The sequence below is a fragment of the Solanum lycopersicum genome, chromosome 7 (assembly GCF_036512215.1).
Source record: "Solanum lycopersicum chromosome 7, SLM_r2.1".
NCBI lineage: Eukaryota > Viridiplantae > Streptophyta > Magnoliopsida > Solanales > Solanaceae > Solanum > Solanum lycopersicum.
Window position 1 is genome coordinate 53374189 of NC_090806.1, and position 17959 is coordinate 53392147.

The 17959-nt window shown below is 31.5% G+C and overlaps 1 protein-coding gene and 1 long non-coding RNA gene across 2 annotated transcripts; both read left to right on the forward strand.

Moving 5' to 3' along the window:
* Positions 1–3463: 3463 nt before the first annotated feature.
* LOC112941833 (uncharacterized) lies at positions 3464–5039 on the forward strand. Its single transcript, XR_003247475.2, has 2 exons — positions 3464–4653; positions 4838–5039. It is a non-coding gene; the product is annotated as an uncharacterized lncRNA (long non-coding RNA).
* Positions 5040–8628: 3589 nt separating this feature from the next.
* LOC138337500 (uncharacterized) lies at positions 8629–9288 on the forward strand. Its single transcript, XM_069287414.1, has one exon. The coding sequence runs from the start codon at positions 8629–8631 to the stop codon at positions 9286–9288; it is 660 nt and encodes a 219-aa protein (XP_069143515.1).
* Positions 9289–17959: the final 8671 nt, after the last annotated feature.

Consider the following 17959-nt stretch of genomic DNA (forward strand, 5'->3'; position numbering starts at 1 on the left):
AAGTATCGAAAATCATAAGTAGGAAACACAAATAAACAGAAAGCAAATATCTAACTAATACCTAACTGGGCCCCATAAGCTCAAAAGCTACACTCTTGCACAATTATAATTAAATCACCCAAATGGACCCCATAAGCTAGGTGGAATCATAGAAAAGCTACGGGACTACTAGCTAAGCTTTAGATCACCTTCATATTCTCCACGGCCATCCACAAACTCAAACCGTGATAAAGTCAACCCAAGAACCCAAAGAATCACCAAGTCAGAACTCCAACCCGACTAATAGAGGTGGGCGTGGACTCAAATCAAGTCTAAAAGATGAGTAAAGGCCTCAAACTATGACCACGGATACACGCCAAGGCCTCAAGCCTGGTAATAGAAGGTATGCCAGGGCCTCAAACCTAGCTAATAAAGGGTACACCAGGGCCTCAAACCTGACTAAGATACAATACAGAGGGCCTTCAAAACTAGGATGATAAAGAATAATACATACCTCAAATGTGGTAAATAAATCCAAATATCTTTGGTAACCCCCAACTTACTCATACCATAGAAAGGAAGCATCTCTAGAGTTTCTCAAGACTCACTCCAGCTCCAAATCCAAGATTCAACCTCAAATAGCCAACCAAAGCTTGAAATATCGCATGAAAAGGTGTGAGTCGATCACAACGGTAAAATGTGGATGAAAAGGCCATTAGAGTTTATTAGTTACCTAGCTAAGGATCACAACCAGACTCAAGCCTGATATATCAGTCTATAGGGACATAAGTTGTCTGAAGCGAAGTCGGAAGAATTCTAAGGCTTATAGACTCCAACACACGAGTCTAAGGCAATCATTAAACTAAGCGTACACTACAACAAAATATATTTATAGCTACAAAATCTAAGCTATGAATTCAAATATTATAACTATTGCCTAGTACTAGTCACAATATTTTGAATTTCATAGCTATCGACAATTCATAAAAATTCTTAGCCACAAAAATCAAATTAACGATGCTATATTTTATTTTTGTTTTAATTATTAATAGTCGTGGCAATAATTACCTAAATAGCTACAAATTTACTGCTACAATATAATTCTGTAGCTGTTCATCAATTTTTGCTACGTGATAAATATTATTGTAGCAATAGTAGTCTTTAGTGACTAGAAATTTTTTGTAACAAATTAATGTAGCTTAATAAAATATTTTGCTTCAAGTTATAATAAATTGTGGCAATAGTTAAATAAAATAGGCATAAGTTTTTTTCTATGATAAAACTTTGTAGCTAATAATTAATATTTGCCACGAGTTAAGATTCATCGTAGCAATAATCACTTTTTAGTCACAGTATCTTATTTTTTTAAAAAATATTGTAGCTAAATAAATATTTTTGCTAGCCACATGTATTTTGCTATAGCAAAATTTTGTAGCTAAGTTTTAACTTAAGCCACCCGTTGGAACTTATTATATCAAATAGTATTCTTTGAGCCACGATAAATATATTTAAGACAAACTAATATAGCTAAATAAATATTTATGCTTCGAGTTTTTGAAAATTATAGCAGTAATTAAATAATTACCCATAAATATGTTGGCTATAGTAAACTTGTAGCTAATTATTTATTTTTCCCATGAACTAAAAATTCAATTGAAATAAAACCTTTCGCCGCAATACATTATTTGAAATAAATTATTGTGGCTAAATAACTACTTTTCCTTTAAGTTATAAAAATTATGTTTATAATGGACTTTATTGCTATAATTATTTGTAATGAAAAAATAAAATAGTCATTGTTGTGATAAAATTTGTAATTAATTGCTTATTTTTATCGTGAATTATAATTATTGTAGTATTAATAAACTTTTTGCCTCATCAATTATTATTTCGAACAATTAAAGTTACAATTATAATAGTACTAATATAATAACAATAATCAATTACAACGAATTTTTCTAATTAGATGAATATTTATATTCCATAGAATTAAATATTAATATGCTGTCATAGGCAAGTTGTTACATCGGATCATAAAATGAATTACTCATCAAAACATTGTTTGAATTGTAGACTAATGTACCAACTAAGGTCAAAAAGTAAATTAAAGAGAATCATTATTATAAAATCATACGACATGAGATTATATAACTATTATATGTCTCGTAACTCAAAATTCTACTATCTAACAATACATTATCGAATTAGTATAATTAGCGGTGTTCATCTTTCTATTCTATTCAATTTTCAAGGTTTTAATATTAAATTCCAAAAATAATTTAAATAAATAAGATGTTATTATACAATTAACTTTGACCAACTAATTATATCAAATTTTAATAAAATCAACTTCACTAATTCAAATTTAGGCTACATCTTGATCAGGTGCTTCGAGAATATGTAACTGTTATTCGATTCGAACCTATTTATTAAAACAATATAAATAAATATTTCATTCGATTCAATTTTTCAGATATACTTATTAGTTTAAATATAATCTAATGGAATTTGATCAAGTGATATTATATAGAGTTTAAAGTTAAAAATTGCATTAAGTTTCACTCATGTTCAACTTGATCAACTATTTTAAAAATTACTATTTGACTTGAACTTGTTTAATTGAGACAATATCTTTACCCATTTAATGTATTTAGGTACTGATTATTTCATGTGGTGCAATTTTATATTGTTTAATTTGTAAGTTTCAAATGTAATTTATATTTAGATTATATTTAGTTAAGTTTAATTGACTATTTAAAATGAATTTATACAAATCGAATCAAAGTTCACTCATATTTATTGTGAAAAAATGCTTTAGAAATTTCTTTTTGGCTCGTACCTATATATATTATTAGAATAATGTCTCAATTAATCTACTTAGATGCTCTTATATAATTCGATTTGATTTAGTATTACGAGATTTTACTTTATAGTTATAAGTTTTTAATATAGTTAAATGAATAAATAACAATGTGTCACAACTTCAATAATAAATAACAAACTAAAATAATAGATTCTGTCATTTTGAAATTAATTTTTTTATTTCAATACTTATTGGAATTGTAGTTTAAGTTTCGAGCAAGAAAATAATTTTTTAAATATATTTTTTAACGACTAATAGTTAAATTTCTTAATTAAATAATTAGAATTAGCTATTGAGTTGAACCTGATAAAATAAATAAAAAAAAGAAATATACGATGTAATCTATTGAGTGATATTTAGGATTAGTGTCATAAATAAAAATTATTTGTCACATAATGTTATTAAAAATGGTATAAAAATATTGTTAAAACAATAGCGCTTAATACAAATGTTAACTATATGACAACATTTGCTTCAAATATCATATTATTATTCATTAATAATAGATATTTATCTCTACTATTGAAAATCTAAATCATTTAAAATTATTTCATCACTAATTATATTTAACTCTAAAAAATAATAATATTACTAAATACATGAACATTATAAATGAGATTTGGACTAAAAATATGACAAACTATTTGTTTAAATCTTTTCCTCTCAAAATCCTATTCCCTACGGCCTCCCTCTCTCAAAAGCAAAATATTCAAGTTCATTCCCCTTCCCCAATTTTCTCAAGCAGCTTTATGAGAATTTATATAAAATAAATTGTTTTCTTGCTTGACTCTCTCTCTGTCTCTCTCTTTTTTTTTCTCTCTCAATAATTTTTATTTTGGATCTGAATAGTTACTTCTTTTTAGAGTAGTACATTTTGATTTCACAGATGAATTGAATTATGTTTATTTATTGCGCATTTGTTTTTGGCCTATGTGTTCACAGTGAAAGACTTGAAATCTAATTATAGTGATTTTCTATGGTGTTGTAATAGGAAATGAGTTTGTTGAAGAAAGATTTGTAGGAATGTTACCATGTCATATTTTTCCCTACAAGTGTTTGACTAAATGCCTGAGAGAACATCTTAAACTAAATTGATGGGATGTTGTGAATTCTTTACTGATTCAATAATGTTCAGGAACAAGAATGGATTTTTCAAATTCTCAACTTTTGTGCCACACCATTTGAAAGGAATGCTGAAAATGTCTTCCATACCTTTGTTGTGAGTATTTTTATTTTCTCATTGTATATGTATGCATCTCCTTTAGTTTCCAACTAAACATATTTAATTTTCAAAAAGAAGATCGTCACTTGAATCTTTCCTTAAAAGCTTTTCGTATTTCCACGAGACACATACTTGGAATGTAAAATTTTTATTCTATCTGCTATTCATAGAGCTAGAAGCACCAATAGTTGGAGATTGACTTGACATACATATAATAGAGAATTGGTTGATTGCAATTTTTTTTTTCTTTCTAAGGGAACATACTGCAAGATTGATTATTGAATGTGATTATTCCTTTGTTGTTTGTCGTTGATTAGCATTTCTTATCTTTTAACTAGATTAATATGATTTGAGGCTCACACATGAAATGAATAACATTTAAAAATATGAAATTAATAGGCTTGCTTTTTAAGTACTCTAGTAATTTATAAGGCTTCCATTGTCTGGCATATTTCTAAAATTGTTCTAGTTTCCAAAGATCACCTTGTTGAGCTTAGTAGGTGCAGCGAAAGGATGAAGTAGGTATATTGTAAGATGTCAAACATTCAATTGGGAATAAGATGAATCTGCATGATCCAAGAACTAGATTGTAAGATGCAAACTATATTTACAACAGAGTTGAAAGACTCTTATTTCATTCTCTAAATTCAACTAGTAATAATGATTATTTTAATTATCAAAAGATTGGAGAAACTCCTCTAGTATTATATAAAAAATAAAATTCAATTCTTTTAAATGAATCTTCTTATTCATTTTTTTAATTGTTATTGCAGCTTATGGAAAAATAACGGACGAGGACATGAATTATTAATTTTTTCACTTGTAAAAGTTTATTTATCTATTTCACTATTTTAAATGTATTTTGTTGAAATTTATTAAATCTCTTCTCTAATATATTGTATTTTTAGTACAATTTAAGATATTGTGTTATAATTCTCTATATATTTCATTTCAAAAATAATCTTTTGCGGCTAACAATATTTGTGGTAGAATTTTCATTCGGTAGATAGAATAATTGCCACGCAAATTGTAATGTATATGTATTCTCATTTTCATAGTAATTGAAGAAAATCTTTTGCTACAATTTATATCTTGTGAGCTATAAAGGATATACTTTTAGCCATGAAATGTTGAATTTGTAGCTAGATATATACTACTATATATAATTGCAACGTATTAAGAGCATGGCTAAAATATTTCACTTTTCCTAGCAAATAATGATTCTTTAGCTATAGATTTCACGGCTATAGTTATGAGTTTTTTGTTACAATATAAAAGTACTTGTGGCAAATATTTAATTCACAGAGTACTATTGCCACAAGACTAAATTATAGAAATAACCACAAAATTAATGTTTGCATGGCATATGAATTAACTTTTTGCTACACTACAACACCTGGTAGCTATAATATAAAGATAGCTACAAATTTTATTAATTGTGGCACAAGAATAAAATTACTTGCTATAAGTATATTATTCGTGGCAAAACCTTTTTTACATCGCAACTACACCACAATATTTTTGTAGCAATAAGTATAAGTACTTATCTACAGGCCATTTTAAGTTTGTATTTAACTATTAGCCACCCTACATCTTGCTACGAAAAAAAATATTGTAACTGAAGTGTTTAGCCACGAAAAATATAATATTTAGCTAAAAAAAAAAATTTATAGCAAGATATGCCTTGTTTTGTAGTGGTAGGCTAAGACCAACAAAAAACTAATAGGAGCATATACATAGGAGCACTCCCAAAATATCTCGAGAAACACCTAAATGAGCATAATAAAATACAAAGCCAACCCCAATTCTAGCGATTCACCATGAATTTACATTTGTAAGCTCAATCAAAGACTAGGAGGCCACAACCTACCTCAATGCAGATCGTGCACACTCCAAAAGCACAATTTTGGAGCTTTCACCGTCATAAAGGCCTTTGATTGCTGTCACACTACCAAAATAAGGCCACAACATAAAAACTCCAATCACTGCCACACTATCAAAAATAAGGTCACAACAATTAGAATGGACCCAGAAATTAAGTCAAAATGGGAATGTGGGACCTATACAGTGATTAACTCTGTCAAAATGTCCTAATAAGTTTAGTCTTCCAGAATGGCACAGAATTGAGGCATAGAAAAGAAAGAAATAATCTTATGTAACATATTCTCAGAAAAGGCTTTAAGAACACCATTAAAGGGAAAGAAAATGTCTTGGGAGCAAGAATTTACCTTTGAAACGGACCTAAAAGACTTCCCCAAGGGTCCAAAATGAAGCTCCACCAATACCCAATAAGAAGCAACTCAATTTGAAAGGTCTAAAGCTCGTATAATCGATTTTAACATAAGAGAAAAAGCTCAACAAGATGGGCATTACTTGCAATTAGCACCACGGCATCACAAAAGTAGAATCTACCACTAAAGCGGTCTAGACGCAGGTCGACTACCCATAGCGAGCGAAGCATTAACCAAACTAAGCCATTATATAAAGTAATTTATCAAAATAATATGTTTTTTTTAAATTTTACAAAACTAGTATAAACGTATTTCACAGTTACGTTTTAGGGTATATTTTATTTTTTAAAAGCTGACGGCGTCAGATTGATATACGTTACTGTGAGTAACATTTTACTCCTAAAACGTTACTGTGAGTAACGTCTTACTCTTAAAACGTTACTCACAGTAAGGTTTTAGGAGTAAAACGTTACTCAAAAAAACGTTTTAGGAGTAAAACGTTACTCACAGTAACGTATATCAACCTAACACCGTTAGTTTTTAAAACTTGAAATATACCCTAAAACGTTACTGTGAAATACGTTTATACTAATTTTGTAAAATTTTGAAAAAATATATTATTTTGGTAAATTATTTTATATAATGACTTAGTTTGGTAAATAATTCCATAGCGAGCCTTTGCCCACTAATGCAGCGATTGCTCAAGCAAAGCCATGGCTGCTAAACCGGCGAAAGTACACCCTTAGCCGCTAAAGAGGAGACCTCTTAACCGATACTTGGGCTGCAAAAGAGTGTGCATCAGTATGAGGCACCTGAAAATTTAGCCAAGTCCGAACAAACTCTGCTCGGGTGCTTAGGATTAGTTTGGAACCTTGTACATACAAATGAGATATACTAACCCATCAAATTCTATACTCTGAACCCATCGGATATGTCAAAACTTTCAACTGAGGTTGTATTTATGAAAAATGAATCCCACACTCAAACTACATTTTAAGTTAACTTCCACATGGGGGTCAGAATGAGCATGTAAGCCTAGGGATATGCACTGAACATCCTTTTAGACCAGACTCGATGTTCTAGAGCTAATCAACTGTTAGAATTATCTTATGAGTCCATCTACCTAAACTCTTTTGATCAAAGTCAATCGTTCAAATTTTAAAAGCTTCAAAACATAAATGCTTGCACAAAACCCAAACAAATGACTAAATAACTGAAGTACCAGTCCCACCAAGTTATAAATGATGACTTGGGGTAGTTTAAAAAATGATCTACATAATGAAAAGATTGCAGAAAGGTACGGTGAAAATAACTGGAAGGTTATTATAGTGAAGTGAGGTAAAACCTGTGTGGTTTTATATGGGTTAGACCCAACCCGCCCAGTTTGTCATCCCTGACATTAATGACTAACAAGCTATAATTTTTCATACATGCATAAAACAAGTATAAACTTTTTTTTTTTTTTTTATGTAAGCCATAAATATTCATGTTTGTTCAATTCTTGCATAAATATAATGTTGCAAAAATTTTAATGACCAATTATTTCAATAGATCGCTTTATCATATAAACGTTTATTGTGAAAAACCTCCCGATTCAGGGGAGAAAAAAACACAACCTATTCTGAGTAGGATTCTCAACAGAACTTCATTAGACTTCAAAGAACAGTTTCATATTACAATTTGATTAATCTCGGGGACTAACTCACTGTACGTTGTTCACTCAAGTATTATCTCTTCAAAGACTATAAACTCTAATCTATTAAACCACCAAGTTTTACTACACCACTACTACTTAGAAATAAGGCTAGTAAAGTAAGTAACAACTTAAATTTCAACTTACAAATTCAAAGTACACAGAAAATTTATTTGATCTAGTTTTTCACTTTCATCATTTGATTCAACTAACTGCTCCTTTATTTATTTGATAACTAGTTTTAGTTAGAGAAATCCATTAATGGGTGCAATAACTATTTAAATTATGATAATAGTAATATTTTTACATAAATAGAGACGAGCAGAATAATCTGTTGGAATTAATGCATCAATGTTTAGTCTTCCAAAATTGTCTCTTAGTCTTTTTAGAATTTCGTAGTACATGTATCTGGTAAATTGTGATACATGTATTTAGTTATTTGTGCAAGATTTTTGTTTTCTTTTTTGAGTAGTATAAATAGTGATGTAGTTGATGATTGTAATCATCTTAAGTGGCCTTAAGTAGCCTATAATAAACTTGAGCATTTTCTAAAGATATTATTTTTCCTTTCATATTTCCTACAAATTGGTATCAAGAGCAGGTTTTCGTTCTTAAACTGGGGTTAGGTGAAGAAAAGAATATGGCATCCAAAACAAATGAAGGTGCTGATTCTTCAGTTGTTCTTACTCCATTTTTTGATGGAACTGATTTTGAATACTGGAAGATAAGAATGAGAACACATTTGAAAGCTGAAGGTTTGTGGACTATTGTTGCAAATGACTTTGAAGAGCCAGACAACGATGGTGATCTTATAGCGACAGAGATGAAAAATCTTGAGGCTAAGTATCATCAAGATGCAAAAGCCTTGAGCAAAATCCAAATGGGAGTCTCAAGAGCATATTTTGCAAAAATTGCTACTTGTGAGACTGCAAAGGAAGCTTTGGATTTTCTGGAAACTGTGGTGTATGGTGACGAAAAGGTACGCACTATAAATCTTCAAACTCTTAGAAGAGAGTTTCAAAATTTAAAGATGATAGAATCTGAAAAAATTGATGAATATTGCACAAGAGTCATGAATATTGTTAATGAAATGAGAAATCATAGTGATACAATTTCTGACCAACAAGTTGTGGAAAAGATTCTAATTGGTGTCACAGAAAAGTATGAGTACTTCGTTGCTATCACTGAGGAGACGAAAGATCTTTCTAAGCTTTCCATCAAAGAGCTAGTTGGATCATTTCGTGCACACGAGAAGCGAAGATTTTTTCTTGAAGATCAAGCCAAAGAGACGACTTTCTAGTCTAAAATAAATGAGAGTTCTCAAAATTTCTCAAAAAATTATCAGAAGAAAAATCAAAAGCCAAAAAAGAAGCAAGATCGTGATGGTTCTTCCAAGAAGGTTGAAGAAAAATGTGAGAAAAACTCTAGTCTTTTTTGTAAAGTTTGCAAAAAGACTAATCACAATGCAGAAAAATATTGGCACAAAGCCAAGCCCCAATGTAACTTTTGTAAAAAGTTTGACCACGTTGAAAAGGATTGTTGGCACAAGAAACGGGAGCAAACAAATTTTTGTGAAAAACATGAGGAAGAAAGGGAATAAAATCTTTTCTTTGCTTCTAAATCTGATGCTTCAACAAAAAGTAATGAATGGTATGTTGATAGTGGTTGTAGTAATCACATGACTGGAGATGAAAAAACTTTCCTCTCAATTAATAATAGCATCACTACTAAAGTGAAGATGGGGAATGGAACCTTAGTTGATACGAAAGGTAAAGGTACTATTTCGATCAACATGAAAGGATGCGGTAAGCAAATTCATGATGTTCTTTATGTTACTGACTTGGAAGAAAATTTGCTTAGTGTTGGTCAACTCATGGAAAATGGTTATTCTCTTGTGTTTAGAGATAATTATTGCAAGATTTATGATAATTTTGAGCCAAATCAAGTCATTGTTGAAGTAAAGATGATAAAAAGAAACTTCCCTTTGCAATTTCATTACAATGCATTAAAAAATGAAATTGTAGATGATTCATGGACTTGACACAAAAGATTTTTTCACTTGAATTTTCATGGTTTAAAGCTTCTCGAGAAAAAGGACATGGTGCAAGGCCTTCCTGAGATACATACTGAGGTGGATACATGTGAAAGTTGTATAATGGGAAAGCAGCACAGGAAGTCTTTTCCAAAAGGGGTGTCTTGGAGAGCAAGTGTATTTTTGGAACTAATTCATATTGACATTTGTGGACCAATGAAGACTCTATCTCTTGGAAGTCAAAGGTATTTTCTAATCTTTATTGATGATTTCTCAAGAATGACCTGGGTTTATATCTTGAAAGAAAAATCAGAAGCATTTGCTACATTCAAGAAATTTAAAGCCCTTGTTGCGAAGCAAAAAGGTTGCAGCATCAAAAGTGATCGAGGAGGTGAGTACACAAGTTGAGAATTTGAAGAATATTGCAAAAATGAAGGCATTCAGAAGCAACTTACAGCAGGGTATACTCCTCAACAAAATGGTGTATCTGAAAGAAGAAATAGAACAATTGTTGAAATGACCAGAACTATGATGAATGAGAAAGGGTTGCCAAAATATTTTTGGGCAGAAGCAGTGCATACTTCTTAAGCTATTTGGCTTAGGAGAATATTTGAAGACATTGGTGAAAAACAAAAAAAAAGGGATTGTTCTGTATTGTGATAACAAATCAGCAATAGCAATTGCCAAGAATCCAGTCAGCCATGAAAGATCAAAACATATTTCCATCAAGTATCATTTTATCCGTGAAACACAAGAGAAAGACGAAATTCAGTTGCATTATTGTCAGACAGGAGAACAACTTGCTGACATCTTCACCAAAGCACTTTCTAGAAAATTTTTTTTGCTATCTTCGAGAATGCATTGGAGTTATCAAGCAAATGCATTAAAGGGGAGTGTTGGAATTAATGCATCAATGTTTAGTCTTCCAAAATTGTCTCTTGAGTTTTCAAGAAGTCTCTTTAAAATTTCGTAATACATGTATCTAGTAAATTGTGATACATGTATTTAGTTATTTGTGCAAAAGTTTTTGTTTTCTATTTTGTGTAGTATAAATAGTGATGTAGTTGATGATTTTAATCATCTCAAGTGGCCTTAAGTAGCCTATAATAAACTTGAGCATTTTCTTAAGATATTATTTTTTCTTTCATATTTCCTACAAGACTACCCCTATTTGTAACACTTTGAATTAGAAGTGATCCCAAGCTAACTAATGGTATGGTATGTTAATAAGATTTATATAAATGAAAACTAAATATAAATAATGTGAGAGCTAACTCTTTTTTGAGTAAAAACTTCTCTTTGGTGTAATTCATATTTAACTTTCTCTAGCTAAATTAGATTTTCACTTACATTTGTTTAATACCAGCATGACATGTGTTATGAATCAAAGAAAAGTTAACAAATTGGTGAATTCATGTTTTCATATCCCTCAAGACAGGAGATCATATATTGAATGATATATAATGTTTCAATTATACTACATCCATTTCAAAAAAGAATGATCTTTTTTTCCTTTTTAGCCTGTTTTAAAAAGAATGATTTTTTTTTTGGTAACATTTTAATTTAAGCTTTCCACGTGACATGTTTAAGATCACAAGATTAGAGGGTAATTTTGTACATTTGACATAACTTTAATTTGGGACCACAAAGTTCAAAAGTCTTACTTATTTTCTTAAACTCCGTGCCAAGACAAAACAAGATATTCTTTCTGAAACGGAGGGAGTAAAACATAATACTCAAAAAGGGAGTTCATCTGAATATAACATAAAGTTGAGAACTACCAATTGTCTATTTGTTTGAGAGCCTTTACTATGATGATTTGCTAGGAAGCTTTATTGAGCTGAATAATATTAAATGATACAACAAGCAAGCAAATTGGAATGCAATTGATAAGTGGTACAAATGAAATTAGTAAATATATGATCGCGCCCTATCTAAAAGATTGAACTATGAGAGATACTATTGATTGAAATATAAACAAATGAGATAAATATGGAGTTTGATGTATAATCCCTATAAAACAGAGTCCAATATACCAGGTTCATTTGATCTAATGTGATGTGGTACCGGTAAACTGAAAGCATATGCTTTCTAGAGTGACACATACGTATAGGGATTAGGTATTTTGACCTTAGTCCAACTCGATATTAGGTATTACTATCTACTCAACATATATAAAACTAATGTATTTATGAATCGAGAGACTTGTGAGTATAGATAATATATGATATGGCTAGAATAAAATGCATAAAAATGTATTAGGACTGATATTTTAAAAGGATTACAGAAGGTTGGACCTAAATTCTAAATATTGAATCATAAAATTACTAAGCCTAACAATATACATATACTATCTAAAAATAGTGTTAAGAGTACACTTCATCCAAAATCACCCTATTGGTCTTCTTAACTAATAACGTTGAAATCCACAAACTCTGATGTGTAATATTCAAGGAAAGATAATATATCTAAAAGCATCTTAAAATATGTGGGATTGATAAATTGAGTATAAAATTAAACATGACAATTTATGTATTATGAAGGAAATATGCAATTCAAAATAACATAATCTAAAGAAACACGAAACATCAATATTTTGAGATTTATGAAAACATACTTTAAGTAAATACATCAAATCATGTGCAAAAGCATGTATGCATGAGAATAGACTGAAAAAAAGAAATCATGTTTTCATAAAATTCAAGATACTCATAGTAGTGAAATACTTAAGAACTAAGTTTAGTTTGAAATTTAATGGGTGAAATGATATCCATTGATGAAATCTCATATACCTGAAATAAACACAGTTGATGAAATTTCTGAACGGAAGGTAGAAGGTGAAGAACCCGAGTTTTTTGATTTAAAGAACTTAGAACATACTGAATTTATTTGTCAGAGTGTTAGGCATGAATGGGAAGATTATTAGGCTATAAAATAGAATTAACATAGTTAATTAGGGCAAAAGGTTAAGAATACCACTCTTGGAACTTAAGAAAAGCTGAAAAACTAATTAAAATGGCTTTTTAATGAGTCTTATCACCTAAATCGGTGATCTACAAATCTTACCAGCAAAATATTCAGCAAATCAATGAAAATGGGGGCTTCATATTGCTAAGATGAATAGTTTTTGAAGGTTATGGGATCAATTTAGTAGTAAGCTAAGCTACTTGTTGTTTTTCTAAATTGACAAACGTCATCACCAAAACATTCATAACTTTCTATTCCAACTCCAACTGATGTAAACTTAGGAGGGTTTAAAAGAAGATTCATGTACCTTTTTGTAAGCGATCTGTATTATCAAAATCGAAAATTACTGATTCTAATAAATTGTTCAGAAACACGAATTAACTGAAATTTATAAAACTAGTAAGAGAGATGAACAAAAATTTAACTGAAATATGTAAGAATATACCAGAATTTGAAAAAATCTTTTAAATAGGAAGAAGATCAAGTCCACTGAACTCACAGTGTCCCCGTAAGGAAATTATTCCCGTCAAGTATCCGAGGTTTGATTTGGAATAACCTCCCAGGGTAAAATGATCTTAATCAGCATAGTGTAGATACCAAAAACTCTATTGTCAGCAAATAAATCCACAACAGGAAAGTACACGAAGAAAAATGTGTGTAAAAGAAGAAGAAGAAGAAGATCAAAAAATTCGTTAGGAAATATTCTGAAGAATGAGTGGTGTTTATAGGCAAGAAGAATATGTTCTGAAAGGTTGCAACCCTTTTATAATTCACACGACCATTAATGAAAGTTTGGAACCTTTCAAATGGTACTGACTGTTCCTGAAAGTTGCAACCTTTCAGAATAGTCATGGCGGGAAATTTAAATAAAACGGGAAAGTTCAAATAAAATGGGTCGTGCGTGGATCCGGGTCGGGTCGGGTTAGTCAACTAAAAAGTTGAAATATTTCTGTTTCAACTTCTATTATCAACGAATTAATTGAAAACATTTTTTGGCCTCAATCATTTGCCAAAGCCGAAGCCGAGACGAGCGACGACGACGACGGCGCGAGGGGGGTCCCTCTTTCAAATCCTTTTAAAAAATAATAGGGGTGTTTAAGTATTTAAACTCTCCTATTTTTCTTTCCATCACCGATGAGGTACAAATGTCTTTTCATTAATGTATAAGAGGACTTTCCAAGTTTCCAACTCTTCAAGTTCTCAACTTTTCAAATTCCTCTTCTTCCCTCTATTTCCCATCAATTCTTGCTACATACCTAACAATCCCCCACATTGATGGGGAATGATTATAATATTGGAATACATGGACAATTATGTACTTTACAGGCAATGATTAGTTGCATCTGGATAAGTAGGTTTCCCCTTAGACTTTACGTGGTGAACATATGTCGGATATTCTCGGTTAATTGGTAAATGTGATATCTTTGAACCGTTGAGCTTTGGTGTATACCTAGACAACCATATGTTACACAATTAACCCTTTATTATTTGTGGTTCTTACGGTTGTGTTCGTTTCAGCCATGAACACCTCCTGGTTTCATGAGTTTATAGAGAATAGGCTTTTGACACAAAATTCTCTTTGAAGCGGCTTCCACTTCACACTCACAAATGTGATTTCTAAACGTGTCATCTCGTAGATACACTATTTGATTAAATCTACCAAACTTAGCAAATCATTAAAAACTTTAAGATTTATTACCTCATTAACAAGCCTTAAAGTCTTAACCTTGTTCCAGAACATTGTCTTCATCATGAGAATGGATTGACTTCATTGACAATGTCGAACCGTCAGCCACAACTTTGTTTTTCTCCTTGAATCTAGCTCTTGGGATCTCCAATCTGCTAGATAGAGTTACCATCATGCTTACTTGTCCTAAGTCGTAAACCCATTCCCTTAGATGAGCATTCAATTGCCTCTCTCACTAGGCCTTTCGTTAGTGGATCTGACACATTATCGCTTGACTTTACGTAGTCAATTGTGATGATTCCAATAGAGAGCAGTTGTCTTATGGTGTTATGTCTCCGTCGTATATGATGAGACTTCCCATTGTACATAATGCTCCATGCCCTACCTATTGCTCCCATTGTATGCAAATTGGTCCAACAGGTTTGGGCCAAAACGGAATATCCTCTATGAAATCCCAGAGTCATTCAACTTCTTCACCAGCCTTATCCAAATCAATGAATTCAAATTCCATTGTGGAGCGAGCAATACATGTCTGTTTGGACGATTACCAAGAGACTGCTCCTCCACCAAGTATGAACACATTACCAGTCATGGATTTTACATCATTTCACCCGCTGATCCAATTTGCATCACTATATTCTTCAATCACAATAGGATATTTATTATAATGCAAAGCATAATGTTGTGTATATTTTAGATAACCCAACACATGTTTCATTGCCATCCGGTGAGTTTGATTTGGATTACTAGTGTACCAACTCAGTTTACTAATAGCACATGCTATATCTGGTCGCGTGCAATTCATAATATACATCAAACTTCCCAACACTCTGGCATATTCCAATTGAGAGTCACTTTGACCTTCATTCTTTTTAAATGAACAACTTAAATCAATTGGAGTTTTGACAACATTGAAATTCAAGTACTTGAACTTATCCAATACTTTTTCAATATAATGAGATTGAGATAATGCTAGTCCCTGGGGAGTTTTGATAATCCTGACCCCTAAGATCAAATCAGCAACTCCTAAGTCTTGCATATCGAACATGCTGGACAACATGCGCTTAGTAGCATTTATATCGTCAATTTCTTTAATCATTATCAACATGTCATCGACATCAAACAAACAATGACTTCATGATTCATAACATTTTTAATGTAAACACATTTATCACATTCGTTAATCTTAAATTCATTTGCCAACATTGTTTGGTCAAATTTAACATGCCATTGTTTGGGTGATTGCTTTAGTCCATAAAGTGACTTCACAAGTCTGCACACTTTTTTTTCTTAACCAGGAACTATAAACCCTTCAGGTTGTTCCATCTAAATTTCTTCCTCCAACACTCCATTTAAGAAGGATGTCTTTACATCCATTTGGTGGATTTTAAGATCATGCACTGCTGCTAGTGCTATTAACATCCTAATTGATGTTATCCTTGTTACTGGAGAGTATGTGTCAAAGTAGTCCAGACCTTCTTTTGTCTGTACCCTTTGACTACCAGTCTAGCCTTATTTTTGTCAATAGTCCCATCAGGTTTCATTTTCCTTTTAAACATCCACTTTGATCCTAAAGGTTTATTTCCTAGAGGAAGATCAGCAAATTCCGAAGTGTGATTGCTTAAAATTGATTCAATCTCACTGTTGACTGCTTCTTTCCAATAAGTTGACTCAGGCGAAGACATAAATGCTTTAAATGTTTGAGGCTCATTTTCAATCAATAGTGCTACAAAATTTGGTCCAAAAGAAGCAGATTTTCGTTGCCGAGTACTAATCTTAGGTTCCTCACTAGTTAGAATATTTTCCATTGATTCTTCTCGTGGTCGTTTAGGTCTTTCACTTACTGACTCACTTTCAACTTTATACGGATAAATGTTTTCAAAAAACTCTGCATTATCTGATTCAATTATCGTATTAACATGAATCTCAGGATTATGAGATTTGTAAACAAAACACCGACAGACTTTACTGTTCACAGCATACCTAATAAAGACACAATATACTATTTTGGGTCCAATTTTAATCCTCTTCGGTAAAGAAACCTCTATCTTGGCTAAACACACCCACACTTTGAAATATTTCAAGTTGAGTTTTCTTCATTTCCACAACTCATGTGGAATTGGTTGTGTTTTTCGATGGGATACTCTATTGAGTATTTTATTAGCTGTAAGGATGACTTCCCCTCAAATGTTTCGCGGTGAACCAGAATTGATCATTAAGGCATTCATCATTTCCTTTAATGTTCTATTTTTCGTTCTGTCAAACCATTTGACTGTGATGTATAAGGTGCAATAGTTTGATGAATAATACCATATCCCAAAAAAAAACTCTGCAAAAGGGGATTCATATTCTCTACCCCTATCACTCTGAATCATTTTTATCTTTAGATTCAATTGGTTCTCCACTTTATTTTTTTATTGCTTAAATGCATCAATTGCTTCATCCTTACTAGTAAGCAAATATACATAACAAAATCGAGTGCAGTCATCAATAGAAGTTATAAAATACTTTTTCCCACCACGAGATGGTGTTGACTTCATATCGCATATATCTGTGTGAATTAATTCTTAAGTTTTAGAATTTCTTTCAACAGACTTGTAAGGATGTTTAACAAACTTACTTTCCACACAAATTTCACATTTCGGCTTATCGCATTTAAAATCAGGCAATACTTCTAGATTAACCAATTTTTGCAAGGCTTTATAATTTATATGTGTCAAACGGGCATGCCATAAATCACTTAAGTCCAATAAGTAAACAGAAGCATAATTTTTATTAATAGTGTCAACAACCATTACATTTAGTTTAAAAAGACCCTCCTTTAGGTAGCCCTTTCCTATGAACATTTCATTCTTACTTATTACAACTTTATCACTAACTTGTACACACTTAAACCCGTTTTTAACGAGTAGTGCAGTAGAAACTAAATTCTTCCTAACAGTAGGGACATGCAGAACATTGTTCAAAGTCAACACCTTGTCGAATGTCATTTTCAACATTACTTTCCCAGTTCCCGCAATCCTTGTTGTTGCTGTGTTTCCCATGAATAAATCTTCATTGTACTCACCAGGATTGTACGTTGCAATGGCTTCTTTCGCAGAGCAAATATGTCTGTGGCACATGAGTCGAGAAACCACTCCTTAAGATTTTTAACTAAGTTACACTCCGATATCATTGCACACAAGTCATCTGCATCTTCCATCTTCTCTAAGATGTTTGCTTGACTTTTGGCTTTGCCTTTGTTTTTGTCCTTTCTTGGAGCATGACAATCAGAAGACCTATGAC